At 57.6% G+C, this 23,552-nt stretch overlaps 3 protein-coding genes and 1 long non-coding RNA gene across 4 annotated transcripts; 1 reads left to right on the top strand and 3 right to left on the bottom strand.

The window, feature by feature from the left end:
• Window positions 1–224: 224 nt before the first annotated feature.
• On the bottom strand, window positions 225–2,939 carry NAT14 (N-acetyltransferase 14 (putative)). The gene is made up of 4 exons (XM_045531648.1): window positions 2,905–2,939; window positions 2,557–2,795; window positions 2,025–2,144; window positions 225–1,412 (listed from the first exon to the last, which is right to left on the bottom strand). Exons 3-4 carry the CDS (start codon window positions 2,094–2,096, stop codon window positions 864–866), a joined length of 621 nt encoding a protein of 206 aa, XP_045387604.1. The 5' UTR covers window positions 2,097–2,144; window positions 2,557–2,795; window positions 2,905–2,939; the 3' UTR covers window positions 225–863.
• Window positions 2,940–3,411: 472 nt separating this feature from the next.
• On the bottom strand, window positions 3,412–10,457 carry ZNF628 (zinc finger protein 628). The gene is given in 11 exon segments (XM_045532456.1): window positions 3,412–3,980; window positions 3,982–4,444; window positions 4,446–4,933; window positions 4,935–5,270; window positions 5,272–5,389; window positions 5,391–5,671; window positions 5,673–5,888; window positions 5,890–6,201; window positions 6,204–6,455; window positions 6,457–6,710; window positions 10,248–10,457. Coding segments are annotated over 10 exon segments (3,177 nt in total). The 5' UTR covers window positions 6,706–6,710; window positions 10,248–10,457; the 3' UTR covers window positions 3,412–3,518.
• Window positions 10,458–14,473: 4,016 nt separating this feature from the next.
• LOC123624266 lies at window positions 14,474–21,281 on the bottom strand. Its single transcript, XR_006730097.1, has 5 exons — window positions 21,206–21,281; window positions 21,086–21,105; window positions 17,691–17,756; window positions 16,192–16,339; window positions 14,474–14,871 (listed from the first exon to the last, which is right to left on the bottom strand). It is a non-coding gene; the product is annotated as an uncharacterized LOC123624266 (long non-coding RNA).
• C19H19orf85 (chromosome 19 C19orf85 homolog) lies at window positions 18,839–22,872 on the top strand. The gene is made up of 2 exons (XM_045531894.1): window positions 18,839–19,011; window positions 22,328–22,872. Exons 1-2 carry the CDS (start codon window positions 18,839–18,841, stop codon window positions 22,830–22,832), a joined length of 678 nt encoding a protein of 225 aa, XP_045387850.1. The 3' UTR covers window positions 22,833–22,872.
• Window positions 22,873–23,552: the final 680 nt, after the last annotated feature.

Here is a 23,552-nt window from a genome sequence, read left to right as displayed (position 1 = left end):
CACACTCCCTCCACACCAGGCAGCTATGAGGCGGAAAAAATTCGGTAATGGGGAGTGTGACTCAGAGGGCTGGCAGGGGCTGGGGCTGCTGGAGCTCACTGCCTCCCCTTCTCCCAGTCCAGCACCCCCCCAACAATTAATGTCAACTTGGGGAAAGGAGGAGCCACACAGAAGCAGGCGGGAGTTGAGACAGACTGGAAAAGGCATCAGAGATGAAACAGGCACACAGCAGTTTCAGGCTTTATTAACAAACAGTGTAAAAAGGCAGATGGATCTGGAGGAAGGGACAGGGCTGCCCCTCAGCTCGGATCTTCCCAGACAGGCCAGGCCCAGCAGCCCTGTGCCCCACCCCCACCCCTGGCTCTCTCTAAGTGGTTAACCTAGACTCCTCCAAGGAAAGCATCCAACCCCGCTCCAGTCCCAGGGAGGCTGTGTCCCCTCAGGGGTGCCTCTGTGCAAATCCTAACTCAGCCCCCTTCCCCCCTCCCCTCTCCCAGGCCTGAAGTGCAAACAGCACAGCCCCTGCAGACAGACAGACCAGGGGGTTCTCAGTGCAGGAAGAATCTGAGGTAGGGGGTTGAACAGGCTGACTTCTGGCAGCCCCCAGAGCCAGGAAGGGAAAGAGGGATTCAATCCACTCGGAGAAATTCAAACACTACACACTTCACACTTCAGAAGGACAGACAGAGGTCAGGCTCCTGCCCTCTGCAGGCCTCCGGTTCCTGGCCCTGGCTGGGCTGGGGATTCACTGAGGAAGTGGACATGAGAGTGCCTGGCACACTGTGGGCACACAGGTGCTGGCCTCCCTCCCAGAGGGCTGTGGGAAAGGGACGCCCCCTTCCCTAGCTCAGGGGTTGCAGTCCTCACAGGTCTTTGCTGAACTCTCTCACCAGTGTGTAGCCCATGCAGCCCCAGCCCCCCTCGGCCTGATAGCCACAGCCCTCCAGCATCCCTGCCACCCCCCAAGCAGCCACAGCCACTGGGACCACAAGCCGGGCCCGCGGCTCCCCCATTCCCCCGGCCCAGGCTCGAGCCCGGGACTCTGCAAAGGCCAGCAGCCTCCTTCCCACGCCCTTGCGGCGGTGCCAGCGAGAGACAGAGAGGCGGGTGACCCGGGCCCCGTCCCCCACGTTCGTGCCGGGGGCCAGGGCCAGGATCCCACACACGTCACCAGAGCCACGCACGGCCACCCAGGGGCCCCCGAGGCCACCTGGTGGAGGCAGCGAGCCCCACCGGGCCCGCAGGCCCAGCTTTACAGCCGCCACAGCCAGAAACACAGGTAGAAGGAGGGCCAGGGCGAAGGAGGCCAGAACGAAGCGCAGGCCACTGCTGGCCGCTGCCAGGAGGAGCAGGGCTGGTGGCCGAGTCAGAGCATGGAGTGCCACACGGTTTTCCGTGTCCTTCACGCTGGCCTGTGGGCAGGAGGGGGGTCCTCAGCCATCCATCCTGCTAGGGCCCCTGCCCGGGGCAGCGGTGGGGGCTCCCAAGTGGGAAGGGAAGGCAGCAAGACCAGGTAGTCGCCAGTCTGGCACACTGGTCTTGAGTGAATGAGTCAATGACGGATAAATAAGCTAGGAGCTGTGAGGGGACCCAATTCAGTGGAGGTGCCACAGTGAGCCACTAGGGACATGGCCTTGAGGGTGAGGAGGTGGGAACAGGACGAGGAAAGTGGCCCCAGACCGGAGTGGGGGCTTGTTGGGGAGGGCAGGGCCAGGCTAAAGCACCAAGCTGTGTTTTGAAGAGTTTGAGCGGGATGCTGGCAGAGGGGGCAGATTTTGGAGGCAGGACACTAGGGAGGGGACTGGAGCTGAGAGATGAACACCCAGCCCCCACACCCCTCCCGCTGCTGAAAACCTGGCCTCCAGAGTGGCTGAGGCTCAGGTAGGGAGAAAGCATTAGAGAGAGAAGTGGCCAAGCAAGTAGCTTAGGAGGAAACGCTCCCCCTCCAGGGGCCCTGGCTGGCTCAGGTGTGTGGGAGGCCCCACTGTGACAGCCCCCAGGCTCACTGGGGCCCCGCTGCTCACCTTCAGCATCTCCAGCACCAGGGGCCTCTCATCTTCCCTCATCTCCCGCACTGACAGGTGGCTGGGGGCCATGGCAGCCCCCACGCCCCCGCCCCCCAGAAGGGAGCTGGTGTGGTGCACCTGGTGAAAACACAAGTAGGTCAGCGTCAGGTGGGCACCTCTATTCCCAAGGGCCCCCAATGGGTGGGGAGCAACAGCAGCATTTTCCAGATCAGGGCACTGAGGACCCTCGGGACACCCAAGCGAAGACCGTGGCATGACAGGCATCCCCTTCATACCCAGCGACCTTTCTGAAGTTTCCTGGGATCCCCCCACCCCGGCGGTATTCAGCCATCTGCCCCTAAACGCGCTGTGGACGCCAACACGCGGCAGCACCGGGAACCGTCCCAGGCGTCGGGGCTGCCCTGGGGGGGTCAACGAACCCCCTCCCCACATGCTGGAGAACATGTCACACTCCCTCCGCCCGTTCTCAGCGCCCCGTCCCCCGCAGTTGTCCCTCTCCCGCGTCACAAGAGCGAGGACCCGCAAGCACCTCCACGGGTCGTTTCGATCCTTTGACAAGGTGTTGGGGGGAGCAGGGTCGAGAAGGGGTCGCCGGCGGAAGTGACGCGCAGACTCGCGCAGGGGGTTGGGGCGGGGCGCGCCTGCTCTAGGCCGTAGCAACTGTTGCCATGGTTCCCCGCGCGGGAGGCGGGAGCAGGAACGGCGTGGGATGGAGACGGACGGAGGCAGGGAACTGTGACCCTGCTGGGGGGGTGACCTCTCCGATTCCTAGAGCAGAAGGAACAATGGGGAAAAGGGGCCTGAGGAAAAACGGGAGCAGACGCTGGCGGGGGAGGGGGCTGTGGGATGCTCAGGAGGGGCGGCTAGCGGGGCTTACCCGGCCCGCGGAGGGTTAGCGCAGGCTCCCTGCCCGACGTTCCCTCGTTGCTAAGCAACCTGAGCGCGGGGCGGGGCGGGGATGCGAGCGGATCGATTCTCATTGGCGCCGAGGCCTGGCGGGAGGAGCCGGGAGCGGAGCTCTGCGCCCTCAGCCCACGAGCACCACGCTCCCGTCACTAGGGCCCTCCGCCTCCACCCATGGGGGCCCGGGCTCGCCGTGCGCTTCGGCACAATGCTTTCCCCGTACCCATTTTTCAGATGAGGGCAGGGGTGGGGTGACTTGCAGGGAACAAGTGGCCGAAACTGGATTCTGATTCCAACGCCTCCCTGCGTCCTCCCTTGTCTTAAAGGATAGGGAAACAGCCCCACATAGGAGTAGCTGGCCCCAAGACGCAAAACAAGTCATCTGCGTGAGCTAGGACTCCGGGTTCCCAGGCAGGGGCTATGACCATGACATTGCCCCCCTTTTCCCCCACCCAACCACCTCCCATGAGAACAAAACAAAGGAGTGGAGATTCTGGGTCTTTATTAGCAAGCCCAGCCTGCAGCCCCCCCCACCCAAGGCTGACAGTGAGTCGGGGTCTCTGTGTGGGGCGGGAAGAGCGGCTCTCCTCAAAACGTGTGCACCAGCTGGACCGCGGGTAGAGTCTGGACAATCTGGATGGAGGGCAGACCCTGCGGGGTCATGACACCAGGCCCAGCTCCTGCAGGGACCACTTGCACCATCTGGGAGGTGGGAGCAGGGGGGAGTCCCGCGGGGACAGAGGCTGGGCCAAGTGGCGGTGGGGCCAGGAGCTGCAGCGTGGCGGCGCCTCCTCCTACGCTGCCGTTCTCCAGCAGCTCAGCGGCTGGGGCGCTGCGGATGATGAGGAGTTTCTGTCCCGGCGGGCCGGGGGCAGGCGGCTCGCTCAGCCCAGGGGGAAGGGTTTCTACCTCCTGCACACACAGCCTGGTCTGCTCCCCATCGGCCCCGCTCAGCACCAGCACACTCTGCAAGCCCTCGTCTGTCTGCAGGGTCTCAAAGAGGACGTCCTGGACCACACCAGTGCTGGCCTCACCTTCCCCCGCCGCCCCCCGACCCTGGGCCCGTGAGCAAATCCTCGGCTGCCCCACTCTGAACAACCAGCAGGCTGGGGGCCTCGGCAGTCACAGCTCCCCCGCTGGAATTGGAGAGCTGGCCTGCCACAGGCTGGAGCTGAACTGTGGCCACCTCCTGTGCCGGCTGGAGCTGGACCGCGGTCACCTCCTGTGCGGGCTGGAGCTGGACTGTGGTCACTTCCTGTGCGGGCTGCAGCTGGACCGTGGTCACTTCCGGGGCTGCCCGGAGGGGCTGGAGCTGAACCCCACTCACTTCCTGCGGTCCTGCCTCCCCGCCCCCCACATTCTGCAGAACAATGAGGCTCTGCCCTCCACCACTAGCCCCCGCGCTGCTTCCTCCCTGCACCCCCAGACCCCCAGGGCCTGGCAGCCATACTACTCCTGCCCCCTGACCGGCTTTCCCTGCAGCCCGAGGGCCCTGCCTTGCACTGCCGCCCCCACCCCCCAGCACTGGAGGGGGGCAGCAGAATGAGCTTGGGAGGAGCAGGTGGGGGAGGAGGTGTAGGGGGCTGGACGCTGCTGGGGATCAGCTGGAGGCCCTGGGCGGTCTGCACCAGGAGGAACGTCTGGGAGTTGGGGGCTGCTGGGCCCAAGGTCGGGGCCTGGGCCGTGCCCCCGGCCACCTCGAGGGAGAGCGTGGCCTGCAGGTGGGGGAGCACGTGGACGTCTTGGGTGGCTGGTGGAGCCGGGGCAACAGCCAGTGGGGCAGGGGGCTGGGGGCCGGCAGCGGGGGCTGCGGTGCTGGGGGCCGTGTTGGCTGGGGCGTGCGTCCTCAGGTGCCGCTGCAGGTAGGCGGCCATGACAAAGCCGCGACCACAGATAGGACAAGCGAAGGGACGCTCGGCCGAATGCGTGCGCTGGTGCAGCAGCAGGTTGGAGGAGTGGGTGAAGGTCTTGGGGCAGAGCGGGCAGCGGAAGGGCCGCTCGCCCCGTGTGCACGCGCTGGTGCTGCCGCAGGTTGGAGGTCTGGGCGAAGCTCTTGCCGCAGACGCCGCAGGCGTGGGGCCGCTCGCCGGTGTGCACATGGCGGTGGCGCCGCAGGCACGAAGTGTTGCGGAAGGCCTTGCCACACTCCCCACAGGCGTAGGGCCGCTCGCCCGAGTGCAGCCGCAGGTGGTACTGGTAGTGGGACGACCACTTGAAGGTGAGGCCGCACTGGCCGCAGGTGAAGGCGCGCAGGCCCGTGTGCACGCGCTGGTGGATGGCCAGCAGCGAGGAGCGCTTGAAGGCCTTGCCGCACTCGCCGCACTGGTAGGGCCGCTCGCACCGTGTGGTCCCGCAGGTGGTAGCGCAGCCCCGAGGAGCCCTTGAAGGCCTTGCCGCACTCGGCACATTTGTAGGGCCGCTCTGTAGAAGCGGGGGCTGGCGGGGGCGGCGGAGGTGCGGGGGGCAGCAGGTGCCAGCGGCTCCTGGGGGCAGGTGACCTCGGCAGCCTCAGCCTGGGGAGGTGGGCGCCCGGCCGCCGCCTCTTCTACGTGGCACTGCTGGTGTGCCAGGAGGCTGGCCAGCTGCGGGAAGGAGCCGTCGCAACTGCCGCAGCGGAACGCCTGCCCGCCGGCCGCCCCGTGGCTGTGCTGGTGCCGGGAGAGGCCGGCCACGGTCCGGAAGGACTTCCCGCACGGGAGGCAGGCAAAACCCTGGGCGGGTGTGGCGGTGGCAGGCGGGGGGCTGTGGCAGAGGGGATGGCGGGGGGTCGGCCTTGGGCGTTTCTGCGGGTGTGTCCTGTGGCTGGGGCGCCACCTCTGGCCCGGGGCATGGCTGGTGCTCCACGAGCAGCTCCTCGCTACCGAAGCCCTGCTCGCAGCCGTCGCAGCGGTACACCAGCTCCACGGTGGTCTCCGCCGCAGCCAAAAAGAGCTCGGGGACCACGGGCGGGGGAGGGGGGCGGCGGGGCCGGGGGCGCAGGCGGGCTGTGGGACTGGAGGTGCCGCTGCAGGTAGGCTTCAGAGACCAAGACCTTGCCGCCGCCGCAGGGCTCCCGCTGCTGGGGGGGCGGGGCCGCGGGGGCGGGGCCCGGGGCGGGGGCAGCGCCGTGGGTGCGCTGGTGCAGCAGCAGGTTGGAGGAGTGGGTGAAGGTCTTGGGGCAGAGCGGGCAGCGGAAGGGCCGCTCGCCCGTGTGCACGCGCTGGTGCTGCCGCAGGTTGGTGCTCTGCGTGAAGCTCTTGCCGCAGATGCCGCAGGTATAGGGCCGCTCACCACCGTGTGCACGTGGCGGTGGCGCCGGAGGCTGGACGAGTTCTTGAAGGCCTTGGGGCAGTCTGGGCACGGGTAGGGCCGCTCGCCCGTGTGCTGCCTTAGGTGGTACTGGTAGTGGGACGACCACTTGAAGGCCAGGCCACACTGGCCGCAGATAAAGGCTCGCAGGCCCGTGTGGACACTGCGGTGGATCTGCAGCAGAGAGGAGCGCTTGAAGGCCTTAGGGCAGTCGGGGCACTGGTAGGGCCGCTCGCCCCGTGTGGCCCCGCTGGTGGTAGAGCAGGGCCGAAGAACCCTTGAAGGCCTTGGGGCAGTCTGGGCACTTGTAGGGCCGCTCCCCTGTATGCGTGCGCTGGTGATGCAGGAGTCGGGACGACCACCGGAATGACTTGCCGCACTCCCCGCACTCATACTGGGCCGTCGGGGCAGGGGCCGCGGGGCCGGGCTTCTCCCCGGCCCCCTCAGCAGTGGAGGCAGGCGCCATGTCCCCGTGGGAGCCGACCATCACACCTGGCGGGGGGATTCTGGGTCAGAGGCAGTCAGGCACGCCCCTCTCCTTGCCCACGCACTGAATCATCCCAACCCCAAACCCACACTCTGGCCCTTTAAGGGGCAGAGGCCACCTCCCCAGGTCACCCCACTCTGCAGGGGACCTCCCTTAGGATTAGAGAGTCCAACGGTCCAGGTTTGCTCAGATTTGCTCGGGACTGAGCAGGGATGTGAGACTTTCCCAGCTAAAATGCAAACTTCCCAGCAAACTGGGACACGCTGGTCATCCTCCTTAGGAGGTCACCCTCCTGTTCATCTCCAGGAGGCTGGACAGGTCTGAGAAGGCTGGGCAAGGTCTTTAAGAGGCCAAGCACAGCCTTTAGGACTATGCTCATTTCCTCTAAAGACAGGCAGTGTCTTTGAAGGAGACATGCAGGGCATGGCTTCATTCTTTGCTGCTGTCCTGGGAAGACCTTATCTCCTACTCCCCCACCATAGTCCCCTCCCCTCAACAGTCCTCCCACTGCCACACCCTAAATCTTTATGCTCTAAAGCCTCTTCCTGATCTGAGCCTGAGTGTCCCACTCATCACCACACAGCCTTGATGCCCCAAGTCCCCAGATCCCCTAGGCTCCCCCAGATCTGCCATCCATGAGGGCTCTGCACTATCCGCCCCAGCCATGTCCTCACCTTGCCCAGCATAAACGCTGCAGGCAACCATTACAGTCACTCCTGCACACACACCCCTGAGCCTGCCTGTCCTCATCTCACTTTCCATTTGTGCCCAGGAATCCAAAGGCCCCTCACTGTGGCCCTGCGGGACTCCTGCACTTCTCTGGTTCATGCTCCCCCAGGTGACTACTTGGCACGTTTCTTTTCTCCTCAAACCTCCAGCTCCTCCTTTCCCTTTGTGTTCTTAGCAGATGACCTTGCCATTGATCATGTCACTAAGAAAATGAAAGCAATCAGAAGAGAATGCTCTCGAATTCCAACCACTACACCAGAGATTCTCAACTGGGGCAACTGTGCCTCCTTCCCTGGCAATGCCTGGAAACATTCTTGGTTGTATGATTGTCAACTAGAGAGGCAGGTGCTATTGGCATCTGGTCAGTGAAGGCCAGGGACGCTTCTCAATACCCTGCAATGCACAGGACAACCCCCCACAACAAAGAATGGTCTAGTCCTAGATGTTAGCAAGGCCAAGGTTGAGACACCCTGCACTGTCCCTTCCCACCTGCCTAGCCCTGTGCCCCCAGACTCTGTCCCACCCACATCCTCAATTTTCCCTGGCCCATTCCCATCAGCATACCAACAGCTATGTCTCCCATCTTTTAAAAATACAACTCTTTACTCCACTTCCCCCTCCTGCTATAGACTTGTTTCTCTCCACTCCTTTACAACAAAGCAACTCACAACTGTCAATCTGCCCTTTCCATCCCAAACCACTTCAATCACCCGCCCATGTCCTCCAGGGCGCTCAGTCCACAATGGCTCACTTAGTCACTCTCTTTAACCTACCTCCCTTTGGGTCGGGATACCTCAGCCACCTCATTTTCCCCTCCTCCACTGCCACTCTTTCTCAGTCTGCAGTCTGGTTCCTTCTCATCTCCCTGACTTCTGAACATGGGAGACAAGACTTCTGTTTACTGTTGTACCCCATCCCCAGCCTACAATAATGTCTGGCAGAGTGTGTGTTCAGCAAACATATTTTGAATGAACAAAAGCTGGGCATCCCCTCTGGACAAGCTGCAAGAATTTCCTTTTAAAAAGATGAGTGTCCCCTTTAAAATGTAAGTCCTTTTAAGAGACATGATCCCAAGAAGCTGCTTGTGCCTTTGAGAAAGCCAGGCATCACCTTGGTCCTCTTCTTTGCCTACACTCTCTCCCTGGGAGCTCTCACCCACTCTCAGGGCCTTACACCCTATGAACAGGCTGACCCCAGACATGTAGCTCTGCCTGAGACCTGTCGTTTGAACACCTAACCACCTGCTCGGCTGTGCCATTTGGACGCCTGACAGACACCTCAAACCTAACGTGCCCAAAACCTAACTCTGGTGTTATGCTCCTGCTCCTCATCCTCCTCGCCCCCCTCCCTCCTCCATGGATAGCTGTCTCCATCTCTGAAAAGGGCGGCTCTGTTCCTCAGGCCACAGGCCTCGGTGCTCCCCGCCCCCTGTCTTACTCTGTTACCAATCTGTCAGCAGATTCCCCGTTCCAGCAGGAACAGATCCAGAGTCTAGCCACTTCCCACAAGGCCCCCACCTTTGTCCCAGGCACCACCATCTCTCTCCTGGGCTGGGTGGCTGCAACAGCCTCCTAACAGATCTCTGTGTTTCCACCCCTTGTCCTTCCCACCCCAGTCTGTTCCCAACACAGTGGCTAAAGTGAACCTGTCAACAGAGAGGGCAGGGCACTTCATTCCTTTACTCAAAAGCCTTCCACAACTCCCATTTTGGAACCTGGTGACTTCCCACAGCCCTGCACCTTGTCCCCTCCCTGACTTGTCCTCCTGTTGGCCTCACTGGCCTCCCATCATCCTCAAACTCAAGGTCACCATCACTTTCGCAAAAAGAAAATCAAAGTCTCAGGGCTACTTCCTTATGCAAAAGAGAAAGTCAGAGCCTCTGGTACCTGTGAAGAATAGGCCCCACAGATTACTCATTAAGGAAATTTCTTGCTAACCTCCCATAACCAAGGACATGCAAATTATACCTATGTCTAGCACCCAAAACTAAAGCCTGTTCGATTCCACACTAATAATGAATTACATCTTATAGGCAACAGAACTGGAGACAAGACAGCATCAGACGTTCTCCCACCTACCCATGGGCGTCTACAGAATTGATGCTTCCTTCACTCCTTTATTTTATGTAAAATGTAGATTTCTTGGGCCTCACAAGAATGTAGCCACTACTTCACCAGCTCCCTCGCCTTTTTCCTTCTCTCTGGATGCCTTTAAAATGCTGAAGGTTCCAACCTCCCCTCCGCCCAGCTTGTCTGTGGTTCCTGTTTTTCCTGGGCATAACCTCAAAATCTTGGCTTAATAAACCTTCGTTGATTGAGATTTTTGCCTCTGTCATTTATTTGGGTTGACACCTTAAACTAGACATCAGAGCTTTGGAAGAGCGGGGACCCATTTGGCGAATAGCACCCCTTTAAAAGGCCAGACCACACCCTTCCCGCAGGCTGGACTTCCCCTTTAAGAGGATGCTCCTGCAGACCAAGCTCCACCTTCCCTGAGCTAACCTAGGGATCGCTTTGAAACCACCAAGATCCAGGAGTTTTTCCTTCAATGTCTGAGAAACTGTTACTGGCCTTTAATAAGATAATCACATTTTAGGACGGAAGGGTAAAAAAAAAAAAAAAAACAAAAACACCAGGAGGCAAAGCCTGCCCGCCTTCTAAATGCATCCTCCTTAAGAAGGCGGAGCCAGCCCAGTGAACAAAAGTCGGAGGTGAAATAGCTACCTCCCCTTTAAGGCATCCCTTCCGGTTTCACGCTCCTAAACGTCTCCGCCCTCCGGTCCCTCCCCCACCCCCACCCCTCCGGTCTCTCACCTGCGGCCCCGATCGGGGGAACGAGGAGGGGAGCCCCAGGACCTTCCCGCGGGGGCCGACGGGAAGGTGGGGCCTCGGCAGCGCCGGTGCAGGAGCGGGGACCAGGGAGGAGGGAGCGGGGGCGCGCTCCCTCCCAACGGCCCCCGGCGCGAGGCACCCAACCTTTATCGGCGGCCTCTCGCGCACACAAACCCCGACGTCGCCGTTGGCGCGTCGGGACGCACGTGCGCCGAGTCTCCGCCCCCGGCCCGTCCCACTGGCAGACCGAGGCTTCGGGGCGCGCGGGCGCTGTGGCGCGGGGCATGCTGGGAGTGGTAGTTCTCCGACGCGTCGCGTCCCGGCTGCCCGGGCCGAGTCGGCCCGAGGCTGGGACCACAGGGTGAAGAGGCGGGGTCGCTGTTCCCCCTTATTAGTCTCGATTCCCTCTCATCGGAAGAAAGACCCCTCCTGTGCAGCGCGGTTCAGAGCGGTCCCCGCCAACCAGGGAAACTGAGGCCTGTGGTGCTGCGCAGCCCAGCCCCCAGGACCCACGTGCTCGGGGTTCCGGGGAGTCTGCCGCGCGCACGCTCGTGCGGACGCCGCGGGAACCTGGTGCGGACGCCGCGGGAACCTGGTGCCGGCTGTGCAGGGTCCGCCCAGGGCACCCAGGATCCCGAGGCTCTTTGCAGGGGAAGACGCAGCCGCCCCAGATCCCTTTCCGCACTTGACCCGCGCCGACCTCGGCGTCCGAGCCACACTGGCTTTTCTGCGGTACCTCCCACCCAGAGTTTCTCAGCGGGAGCACTAGTGAGGATGGAGCATTCTTTGCTGCGGGGGCTGTTCTGTGCAGGGCAGGGTGGTCAGCAACATACCCACTAGATGCCAGCAGCACCACGCACACCCCCATACCCCTTATGAAAGCCCAGAATATCTCCAGACATTTCCAAATGTCCACTGCTGGAGAGCCACTATTTCAAGGCAATCCCCTCGACTTAAAGGCCATTGTGCATGCTGTTTCTCAGACCAAAAGGCCCTTCTACCCCTAACCCATCCCTGCCCAGCTCCTTCTGGAAAGCGTCCTGTGCTAGGTGGGTCCCTCTTACATGCTCCCCGGCATTTTCCATGACAGCAGGGACCCAGTCTGTCTTGCTACCCAAGTGTCCCAGACAACCATCGTGGGTCCTGATCCAGAAGCAGACGGTACTTTGATGAATGAGTGAATTTTTTACAGCCTCCCAGACAGTTTCTCAAGTCCCCCACAACAGCCCTCAAAATGGTGGGTGGAGGTGTAGATTTGGTCATTTATTGAGTACCTACTGTGTGCAAAGACTGAGGATGCAGCAGTGAGCAAGACAAGCAGAGTCTCCCTGCAGGAGCCTGGTAGGGAGATGCCCGGAAACAAATGAGAAAATAGCAGCCCTGCTATGACTAGACAGTAAGATGGAGGCTGGGCGGGCTGGGGCTGCTTCAGATGGGAAGCCCTCTCTGAGGTGACAATTGTTGCACAACCTGAATGGGAGAGGTGGTAGCCAGCGGCTCCCCAGCAGAGAGCACAGTGAAGAGGCATCAGCGAGCTGGAACGAAGTGGAGTGGGGTGAAGGAGGAGGTGAATCAGAGAAGTGGATGGAGGCCAGACAAGCAGGGCCCTGTGGGCCAGGCAGGAGTGAGGCTATGAGGGGAAGAGTAATGGGGAGCCATAGAGAGTTTGGGGCAAGGGTAGGGCCCAGACCTCAGTACCCGGCCTCCCACCTCCTTTGCAGGCCTTATTGCACCTGGAATGTGGAGACCCCACTCCTCAAGCCCCCTCCAGTCTTGGGAGGGGGTAACCGGCTTGTGGGCGATTCTTATCACAGAGGAGAAGGGCCACAAAGTCCAGGTCGCACACCTTGAGTGGGGCCTCCTGCACCAGTCAGGATATTGGCGCCCCCTGGTGGAGCATCCCGAGGCTGGAGCCTGCAGGCCCCTGCGTGTGCCCCCTGGCCTGGTTGGCCAGCACATGTTGCTCTTGGCTCCTGAGGTGTGGAATGCAAGTTTTGAAAGGAGGGCTACCAGCTGTGAAAACATATAATAAAGTGTGTATTGGGGCTAGCAAAGGCCATGCCCCAGCCATGCAATGGCAGCCCCTTGTCTGCCTGGCAGTAAGTCCTGCCCTCAAATCTTCCAGAGACCTTGGAGTCCAAGGCTTGCACCCTCCCCTCTGGGCCTGAGAACTGGAGGGGAATAAGACAGGAAAATCTCCAGACCATCCCCCAACCACAGGCACGTCCCAGACTCCAGGTCATCACACACACATGTGTGCGCTCAAACACACACCCACTCACTCAGGACCTGCCCTGGCCAAGACAGGTTGAAAAAGAGAAGCTGAGAGACAGAGGGTGATGAGCATTCAGAGCCCAAGAGACAAACACAAAGAGACTCCAGAGATGGTGACAGAGCTAGAGACGGTCGGTGAGAGGAGCAGAGAAGGGCACAAATGGTGGGAGATGGGCAGAGAGACGATAAGGAAGAGAGAATCATCAACAAAGCAGGGAGGGGCAGAGGAGGAGAAGGCGAGGGCCAGGGAGGTGGGGAGACAGCAGCGGAGCTCAAGAGAATCGAGCTGGCAGTGAGGGGGACCACGGGGCAGAGTGCATGAGGCCATCGAGGGGGCTGGAGACCCTTGGAGACACTCAAGAGAAACAGGGGAAGCCCGTGATGTCCCCAGCACGGATGCCTGCCACACCAGACCCCTAGCCCTGCCTGTGCCCAGTGCCACCCCTGCAGTGGCACTGGGCATGGGAAGGGTAGCAATCAGTGTGTGTGAGCTGTGGCTGGTGAGGAGGACGCCGGGCATCTGGCTGTCCTGCGGCAGCTGCTCTGACCAAGCTTTTCTGCCTGCCGCTTGCTCACGGGTGCCTGGACCTCTGGCAACACCACCAGCTGCACTCGGCACCGGCCACCAGTGTCTCCGCCTGCCTGCCGGCCCCCTTCCTGGGCCCAGCCAGGCCTCTGCTGCTGCCGCTGCCCGTGGCACTTAGTCCTTTCGGGCTGCCATAACAAAAATACCATAAGCAAGGAGGTCGTAAACCACAGACATTTATTCCTCGCAGTTCTGGAAGCTGGGAAATCCAAGATCAAGGCACCAGCAGATTCAGTGTCTGGTGAGGGCCACTTCTTGGTTCACAGATGGCACCTTTTCGCCGTCCTCGTGTGGTGGAAGAGGAGAGGGAGCTCTCCAGCCTCTCTTACAAAGGCACGAATCCCATTGACGAGGGCTCCACCCTCGCAGCCTAATCATCTCCCAAAGTCCTCGCCGCCTGATGCCGTCACCCTGAGGGTGAAGATTTTGACGTATGAATCTGGGAGAACACAAACACTGAGAACACAGGAGCCTGCGGTGACTCACACCTGTAATCCCAGCTACTCGGGAGGCTGAGGCAGGAAGATCCCTTCAGGCCAGGAGTTCCAGACCAGCCTGGGCAACATCATGAGACCCCCATCTCAAAAAAAACAAAAAAAAAAAAAACAAAAAAAACCCCCTGGAGCATAGTATTTCTTATCCTAATTTTTTCCAGTAAGGAAACTGATGCTCACATCAGGATACGGAATCTCACATATGGTGGCATTGCATTTCATAACATTACAGTTTATTGTGTGTATTCACATCTGGTAGCCCTCATTTCTAAAGAAATCAGCTGTGTACTCTCTTGTTCCAGCCAGATGGGATGGTCTGCCATCGTCTTTCATAATTCCTTGCTGCTGATTTTATCAGGGTATCATTTGGGGGAAAAAAAAGAAAATGTATTTATAAAGATTCTCAGAAATAATACCTTAATATTTAATGAGTGATTATAGCTTTTGGAAAGTTCTTAGTGTTTGTACTGTTTATTTTTTCTGCTTTTTTATCAACGTGAAATTCACATAACGTAAAATTAACCATTTTAAATACATTCAAAATGTTGTGCACCTATCGCTTCCGTCTGGTTCCAGAACATTTTCATCACCCCGAAAGACGACCCTGTGCCCATTAGGCAATTTGGATCTGGGATTTGAAACCGGGATTGTTCTGAGTCCCAGACTGAGAGATCAGACATGTGATAACTGCCCACACCTGCTAAGCGCTGTCTCTGTGGGAGTCACTGTTATATACCTTTTCCCATAGAAACTAATTTAATCACCACAACTAGCAGGGAATGCTTCTACTATTCCCACTTCACAGATGGGAAAACTGAGGCACAGAGAGGTGCCATTACTTGCCCAAGGTCACATAACCAGTGAGTAGCTGTATTAGTTTCCTACAGCTTCCCTAACAAATTACCTCAAACTCAGGGGCTTGACACAACAGAGATTATTCTTTCGCAGTCTGGAGGACACACGTGCAACATGGGTGTTCCTGGGCTAAATTCTTGGTGTTGGCAGGACCACGTGCCCCTGAGGGCTTCAGGGGAGAGCGCTTTCCTTGCCCTCCCAGCTTCTGGCGGCAACAGGAGTCCCTTGGCTTGTGGCTGCATCACTCCAATCTCTGCCTCTGTCTTCAGATGATCGCCTTCACTTCTCTCTGTGGCTTTTGTAAGGATACTGGACACAGTGGTGTTTACAACTCATTGATCACAACCGGTATGGGTGTCTTGTTCCTTCTCTACTCCCACTGTTTCACATGACTAGCCTTAAAAAAAAAAAAAAAGATACTTGTCATTGGATTTAGGGCCCACCCAGACAAGCCAGGTGCCCCCTGCCCAAATTCATATGTTGAAGCCCTAACCCCCAATGTGACTGTAACTGGAGATAAGGTCTTTAGGAAGTAATTAGGGTTAAATGAGGTCATAAGTGTGGGACCCTAATCCAATAGGACTGTGGCCTTAAAAGATGAGGAAGATCAATCTCTCTCCCTCCACCATGTGAGGGACAGTGAGAAGGTGGCTGTCTGCAAACCAAGAAGAGAGCCCTCACCAGGAACCAAATTGACTGGGACCTTGATCTTGGACATCCCAGCCTCCAGAACTGTGAGAAATAAATTGCTGTTGTTGAAGCCAGTCTATGGCATTTTGTTATGGCAGCCCCAAACTAATACACCAGGATAGTCTCATCTCGAGACCCTTCGTTTAATGATATCTGCAAAGAATATTGTCACAGGCTGGATTACACCCCCCTTACTCATATCATGAAGTCATAAACCCAAGTAGCTCAGAATGTGCCTGTAATTGGAGATGGGGTCTTGAAAGTATTAATAATTAAGTTAAAAATGAGGTCATATAGGTGGGCCCTCATTTAGTGCAACTAGCGTCCTTATAACAAGAGGCTATTATGACACAGACGTGCACAGAGAGATGACCCTGTTAGGTTGGGACAAGGAGGAAGGGGAACAGATGCTTTGTCTAGGGGGTTTCCATTGAGAAACAGATGGCACTAGGGGACGCTTTGTCTACAATAGGAGGAACAAATTGACCAGAGGGGGGTTCTAAGAAAGAACAGATGACATGTCAAGGGGACTTCCAAGGACTGAACAGATGTTTGGTCAGGACTGATCGACCAGAAGGAGGTAGAAAGGCCACAAAGTGGAGAATAACAAGGCCACAAATGAGGGTCTTTGGAGCATGCGTACAAGCAAGGTGACAGTATCCTCAAGTGACCTAGCCTCATTAACATAGTTACAAATCACACCCACCAGCACCATGACAGTTTACAAATACCATGGCAACCCCTGGAAATTGCCTTACAAGGTTAAATAGAGTGAGGGTTCCCAGTTCAAGGAATTTTCCACCCCTTTCCAAGAAAATTCATGAATATTCCACCCCCAACTTAACATATTCTTAGGGATTAGCATAAAAAGCAGACCGTAACCTTGGGGTGACATTGTTCCTCGTTGGAGCAGTCCACTGTCTACTGACTTTGAGAGTGAACTGTACTTTCCATACTGTCTATACTCTGTCTTTAAATTCAGGGTCTCCACTCACGGGGGCTGACCCATTCCTTCTCTGGAACCTACTGTGCTTTAATAAACGCTGGCACTTTGCTCGCATCTGGTTGGTCTGCTCATTTGCTCCATTGACTCGGTACCGGTAGCCATTCTTCAGTACTGGACACCAACAATCAGGGAACACAGACGTGACACCTGGTCCCCGCTCCTGAGAAGCCTGTGAGGACACAGGGGGAAGGTGGCATCTGCAAGCCAGGGACAGAGGCTCCAGGAGAACTCACCCTGCCAACACCTTGATCTCAACTTCCAGCCTCCAGAACTGTGACAAAACAATTTTCTGTGGGTAAAGCCCCCGGTCTGTGGAATTTTGTTATGGCCACCTGGCCAGGCCCACACCCTCATTTTTCCAAATAAGATCACACTCACGGGTTCCACCGTAGTAGCAGAGCCGGGGGTTGAACCCAGGCGCCTGGTTCCAGAGTCACACTGTTACCCACTAGGTCCAGACCCACTGTGTGCACGTAAACCCACACAGCAGGCCATCGAAAAGCAGGTGAGGAAACTGAGGCACAGGGCAGGGCCCAGCTGGCCAGCACCTGTCCGCAGTGACATTCACTAATCTGGTCCCATCTGTCCCCATTTCTCAGATGGGGAAGCCACAGCCCAGGGCGGAGGAGACCTTGTCTGGGCTCAGGCGGCAGAGACCCTCACCCTGCCCCTCTAAGAGCTGCCACCCTACGTTCCACTTCTGCCCCACACCGCCCTCCCTTCACAGAGCAGGACTGAGAACCGCTGGGGATTCAGCTGACGCAGGAGGTGCCCCAGTGACAGGAGGAAAGCCCCCCGAACTCGCCAACTGTCTTGCAGAAAGTTGATTGAGACAGAGGGCGGATCCTGCTGAGCAGACAGAGCAGGGGTCCTTTCCGGCAGGAGGGGGACCCTTATGGGACAATAGTAACATTTTTCTGTGTCCAAAATCCCCGTTAGGAAACAGCCGCACGTGACCAGCCTTGTCTCGTGGTCAGGCCATAAGTGTTAATCCAAAGCTATGGTCACAGAAAGATGACCGAAAGCAGATTGTAGGGCATGCAGCTTGGTGAATCATCCTGGGCTGGGGACGTCAGGGTGGTCAGGGTCCAGTATCGGCCAACGTGGCTGTGCGCAGGCTCCGTCGACCTTCCTTTCCTGCCTTGTGCCTACATTAAAATCCCAGCTCTGGCTGAGCACGTGCCCTGACTCCAGTTTAGTTCCTTCCTCTCAGCGCTGGGGTTGGGATGGGGACATCAGGGAGCTGGGCTCTGGGCAGGACGTCCTCACTGCTCTGTGTCCCTCCCTGCCCAGGTGCTGGGGGCCACCCTGGGAGCCCCAGGCCCTGCCTCAGTGAATGGTGCCCTTGAGGGAAGCCAGGAAGGATCCAGCGCCGGCCCGAGTCTCTGCTCAGCTGAGTGACGCCCCAAAGATGTCCAGGTCCTAGTCCCTGGACCCTGCGGCCATGGAACCCCACATGCCAAAAGGGACTCTGCAGAGGGGATTGAGGATCCTGAGATGGGGAGATGATCCTGGGTTACCTGGGGGGCCCCATGTAATTGTCGGTCTTTATAAAGGAGCCTGGAGGGCCAGAGCCGCAGCAGGAGCTGGGGAGAGGGAAGGGGAGGTGAGTGATGCCCAGAAAGGGGGAGACAGGGCCGGGCGGGGCTGCAGCGGCCACCCCAGGAGCTGGAGCAGGCAGGGGGTGGATTCCCCGCCGCCACCACCACCACCAGCACCCCGCCCCCGCCACCCCCCCCCCCCAACCTCCAGAAAGAACACCTTGATGTGAGCCTGGGAGACCCACTTTGAACTTCTCACCTCCAGGACAGCAAGAGAATAAACTCTGCTGTTTCTGGGGTCATTTGTTCCAGCAGTTCTGGGAACCTCGCGGCACCCGGGCTCAGTCCCAGGGGTGCAAGTGGAGCTGAGCTGGAGTCATGTACGCTGTCCAACGCCCTCCCAGAGACAATGGGACCCTGCCTGTTCTCTGCCCCGGACAATGCCCGGGACACTGAGTCCCTCAATAAAATGCCTTGGGGGAAACTGCCCCTGTCCTCCCCTCCTCTCCCGCCTCCCCACCACCTCTGCCCTCCCCTGCTCACTCCGCTGCTCCGTGACACCCAGGATAATGGGGTCGACCCCCCCACCAGGCAAGGCTTCCCATTGGCTGAAGGCCCCTCCCGGAGCCTCAGTTTCCCCTGAAGATGCTGGGCCTGGAGCAGAGGGGAGGGCAGGAGGCTTGGGCAGGTGTTGAGGGGGGTAGAGGTGGGCCCAGGCCTGTCTCCCCCCACTTCCCACCCTCCCCGACTCCAATTAAGGGTCCTCAACGCTAATCGCTGCGGTTGACTCGCTCCTGGCCTCGCCTCCCCAGCGCGGCCTTTGTCCCCTTAATTGGCTATCTCCAGGCGCTTTTCTCTGCTCCCACCTCCGTGCCCATCCCATATCCCAGGTCCAACTATGTGCTAATTGGGCACTTGGGGGGCTTGGAAAGCCCCCTCCGCTCCCTGCCTCCCTATATCAGCCCCCACCTGCCGCCCCCTCAAACCTCAGGTCCAGCGCCTGGGAGGTGGAGACAGCTCAGGGCCCAGAGGGAATCCTCGGCCTAATTCCGGGGCCACCACCCCCCACACAGCCCACAGCCCCTCCCTTCTCACAGATTTGGGGTCACTTTCTAGACCACCAGGCAATGCACCCTGGGGCCCCCACAGGCCCTGGGGTCTCCGAGCCCGGCCCCCAGGAGCTGTGTGCCTTCGTGAGCGGGGCGGCCGTGCACCTGCTGCGGGCCCTGCAGCCCCGGCGCACGCGGCCCCCCAAGAGGAGGCCCAACCACAGAAGGTTTCTGCACAACCAGATCTGCAGGTGAGGGGTTGGCGGGCCCATGGGCAGGGGGGCGGGGAGAGAAGCCAGAGCCCTTGGTTTGGGGGAGACCCGGCTCAGACAGAACAGAGAGGAGCAGACCCCAGGACAGGACACTAGCAACGTTCAACATGCATTTATGGAGCTCCTGCTGTGTGCCAGGCCTGTGCCAGGCCCTGGAGCTCCATCCTTGAGCAAAGCAGATAAAATTCCCGGCCTTCCTGGAGCTTGTATTCAGTGGGGGGGGGGAGGGGGGACAAACAGGAAGGAATGACCAAAATAAATAAGTAAACAGCACAGTGTGCAGCAGCCACGGTGGTGCCCCTTAAACACAAGATGCTAAGGGAAAGAAGCCAGACACGAAAGGCCACCCCGTGTAGGATTCCAAGTACTCAGAATTTCTAGAACAGGGAAATCCATAGAGACAAAAATTGATTAGAGGCTGCAGGGCTTCCTCACAAGGACCACTGTAAAAAAGAAAGAAAAAAAAAAAAAACACTTAAAGAAGAAAAAATTATAATATTTAAAAAAAAAAAGAGGTTGCAGGGCTGGGGAGGGGGAACGGGGAGTGGTTGTTAATAGGTGAGGGGTTTCCTTTGGGGGTGATGGAAAGTTCTGGAGTTGCGGGTGGTGGTCGCACAACATTGTGAATATTCTAAATGCCACTGAATCGCACACATTAAAATGGTAGATTTTATGCTATGTACGTTTTACCTCAATTTTTAAAAATTGTGTAGTACAATGGAAGGTGATGAGCGCTATGGAGAGAAAATAGAGCCGGGAGGGGGTGTCCAGGAGACACCCGGGAAGGCCTCATGGAGAAGGTGACCTCTGAGCAAAGACCCAAAGGAAGTGAGGGCAGTAGCCCCGTGGGAGTCTGAGGGAACAGCAAGCACAAAGGCCCTGAGGCACAGCATGCCTAGTGTGCTCGAGGACCATAAGGAAGCCGGCAGCATGGTTGGAGAAGGGTGAGACAGGGAAGGGGAGGCAATTAGATTCAAGAAGAAACGGGCCCAATCGTGGAGACCATGTGGGTCTCTGGAGGGACTTGGGCTCCGAGCGGGTTGGTGGTGGGATCTGAAGGGCTCTCTCTGGCTGCTCTGTGGAGCACAGGCTGTGAAGGGGCTGGGGTAGGATGTGAGACAGCAGGCAGGACACTACTGTAATAGTCCAGGCAAAGGACAAGGAAGGGGCAGACCAGGTTGCGGGGATGGGGGTGGGGAGCTGGGATCGACTCTGGGGCTTAACAGAGCCAGGGCTGGCAGTGGCTGCTCCCAGGCAGGCCTTTCTAACCCACACACCACACTAGGTCCCTCTCCTGCTCAAGTACTTCCCATGGCTCCCTATCGCCCTCAGGAGAAAGGCTTTGCCACATCAGCCCCTGTTCCCCTTGCCAGCCTCAGCTCCCCATCTAACACTTCACCACTCAGCGTCTGGGCCTTTGGATGTGCTGTTCCCTTTGCCTGACAATGCCCTTCCCCATCTCTGTCAGCCTGAAGACCTCTGTTTCTTCAAGTTAGGGCCCAATCCAGGACCGTACGTTGCATTTGGTTCTTATGAATTTTAAGTCAGTTTCTCTCTCTCCCTCCGCACCACCCCCCCAACATTTAACTTGACCTCCCAAGTCTGAAAGTTGTCCTTGGAGCACTCAAAGCAAACTTATCTTCCTTGGCATCAAAGATAGTATCAGCGTGTCAGGTTTCCCTGATTTATTTAAGAGCCAGAAATATATTTTTTATTATGGTAAAATACACATAGCATACGATTCACCATTTTAACCATTTTAAAGTGTACAATTCAGTGGCCTGTGATATTCACAATGTATTGCAGCCATCACCTCTATCTAGTTGCAGAAAATTGTCATCACCCCTAGAGGAGACCCAATATCCCTCAAGCAATCACTCCCCGTTTCCCCACACCCCCCCACCCCCAGCCCTGGGAAACCACTCATCTGCTGTCTCTAGGGATTTGCCTGTTCTGGATATTTCATACAAACAGAATCATATGATATTAGATATATTTTTAAATAAACCTTTTCGTGGATGTTTAACATACATACAGAAAAAAAAATACATACCCATCATCAATGTATTTGACCTTTAAAAGGGAGGAAAAAAAGAAAAGAAAAAAAAACATCGTCAATATAGAGCTCGATGAATTTTCCCAGTGGGAACCCCTTAGTGTAACTAACACTCACATCCAGATCAGAGCATTTCTTGTCCCCAGAGGCCCTCCTGGTAGCTCCTTCCCATCAACCACCATCCTGATTTCTCTCCCCAAAGATCGGTTCAGCCTGTTTTTGAACTTTAAATATTTAAACAGAGTCACGCAGCCAGTACTTGCAGGTGGCACCGCTTCCGATCAACCTTCGGTCTGTGTGTAAGTTTGCTCGGGCTGCCACAGCCAAGTTCCACTGGGAGCTTGGAACACAACAGACATTTATTTTCTCACCGTTCTGGAGCTAGAAGTTGAAGATCAAATTGTCGGAAGAGTTGGTTGCTTCTGAGGCCTCCCTCCTTGGCTTGCAGATGGCCATCTTCTCCCTGTGTCCGCATATGGTTGTCCCTCTGTGTGTGTGCCTGTGTCCTAACCTCCTCTTCTTATAAGGACACCAGTCAGACTGGATTAGGGCCCACCCTAATGACCTCATTTCAACTTCATCTCCTCTCTAAAGACCCCATGTCCAAATACAGCCACATTATTAGGTATGGGGGTGGGTAGGACATCAACATATGATGGGGGTGGGACACAGTTCCGCCCACAACAGTTTGTGAGATCTATCCATATTGTTAGTGAGGGGTTAAGAATACTAATGGGGAGACCAGTGTGGTGGCTATTGCAGTCATCCAGGTGGGGGATGCTGGACATTCCAACCAAGGGTTAGTGGAGACCCTGAAAGGTGGGCAGAGTCAAGGGCTGTTTCAGAAGTAGACTCCACAGGGCATCAATATATCATAGGTCCACCATTAGCCCATAGTGCACGTTTATGCAAATATTTTTTAAAAGGCATCCCTTCCTTAAGACATTTCTTACTTTTATATGTTGGAACATGGTCCTAATAAATCTAAAATGTCAAAAACGTGCCTAGAGCTGGGCTTGATGTGCTGCCTGCGCAGTGCACAACCTCAACAACTGTTCAGAGCTTCTCTATGAATGCAGTCAGAAAGACTGACTTGTCAAACTCAAGAAAATGGAGCTAGGGGCAGGGAGATCAGCGTAAAGAAGAAAGATGGGAAGGAATAGAAGGGACAATCCTCTCCTGGGATGGCAGACAGGAGACAAGTCCTTTGTGGTCACCCAGCTAATGTCTGTCTTGCAGGCAGTTCACCAAGATTGAGGCTGCCACCCAGCGCCTGGCCCTGTCCATCCTGTCCCAGGAGGCACCTCCCCAGAGACCACCACTGCAGAAGCCGCCCCTGCCACCACCATCCCCCTTCCTGGGGGTGGCCTGCGCTGTGGCCCCCACCGAGGCACCCCATGCCAGTGCCAGCCTGAGCCTCGCTGCCCTGGACGCCTCCACCCTCGACCTCTTTGATGACATTGCACCTCCCCCAGAGTGTTCCCCAATGCCATCTCACCCCTCCTTGTGTCCTCTGACCACTGGTGCACCCCTGCTAACATCAGATCTGTCCCATCTCGCTCTGGACCAGCCGGACCTGAGGCAGGCCCCATATTTCTGCGATCCCCTGTCCCTTCCCCAGCATGCCCTGGGCGGAGGGGCAGGGCTCCTGGCTCAGGACTGGGGCTGCGGGGACAGGCAGGAGGTGCCCTGTGCCTGGGATTCTCAGGGGATCCCTGAGGGCTGGGGGCCCTACTTCCTGTGACACTCAACCACAACCCAGCCCAGGCTCCAGACAGACCAGAGGCCCCTCCATGATGGCTCTCCAGCCCCCTCCCTGGGGGTCCCCTGACCCTTCCTGGTAGCCCCTGAGAAAATAAACCAAGCCCAGACCCCACCGCAGACCACCACCTCAGAGGTCTTCTCCCAGGGCCAGCGCCCCCACCTCTGCCTCTCCTGGGGCCCTTCGCTCTTGGCCCCCCCCCCCCCCCCCCCCCGCTTCTCCTTCCTTCTTCCCAGCCCGGTCCAGCATCTTTCTGTTCCTCTCCCTGGCCTATTCCTGCCTAACATCTGATCTCGACTAATTTATTCTCAAAGATTTATTGAACACTTACTGTGGGCCAGGCCTAGGTCTAGGGGTTGAGGATTCAGCAGTGAACAAGGCAGACAAGATTCCTGCTCTCACAGAACTCACTTTTGTGTGTGCATGTGTGTTGGGGGTACGGGGTGAGGGTTGACAATAAATGAGCACCCCCATACATTTTTTCAAAAAACAAGATAAATTTCCAATTTCAGATAGGAGTTAGTGCTGTGAAGAAAATAAAACAGTGGCCTGATCCAGTGGCTGCTTGACATCTGGTGGTCAGGGAAGGCCTTGAATGCCAGGAGCAGAGGCCATGGGAAGAGCTGGGGGGATGCGGGCCGCTGCAGTGGCACATGCAAAAGCCCTGAGGTAGGATGTCGGGGAACAGCAAGGGAGGCCAGC

Source organism: Lemur catta, chromosome 19 (genome assembly GCF_020740605.2).
Source record: "Lemur catta isolate mLemCat1 chromosome 19, mLemCat1.pri, whole genome shotgun sequence".
Lineage (NCBI taxonomy): Eukaryota > Metazoa > Chordata > Mammalia > Primates > Lemuridae > Lemur > Lemur catta.
This window is presented reverse-complemented; position numbering and strand designations above follow the sequence as displayed.

What these genes read in the sequence shown, in the direction of transcription:
- NAT14 (XM_045531648.1), bottom strand. Translation starts at nt 2,096, where the DNA reads ATGGCCCCCAGCCACCTGTCAGTGCGGGAGATGAGGGAAGATGAGAGG. An exon ending in TGGTGCTGGAGATGCTGAAG is followed by an intron (nt 1,413 to 2,024) that starts GTGAGCAGCGGG and finishes TCCTGCCCACAG; the next exon opens with GCCAGCGTGAAGGACACGGA.
- C19H19orf85 (XM_045531894.1), top strand. Translation starts at nt 18,839, where the DNA reads ATGCACCCTGGGGCCCCCACAGGCCCTGGGGTCTCCGAGCCCGGCCCC. An exon ending in CTGCACAACCAGATCTGCAG is followed by an intron (nt 19,012 to 22,327) that starts GTGAGGGGTTGG and finishes TCTGTCTTGCAG; the next exon opens with GCAGTTCACCAAGATTGAGG.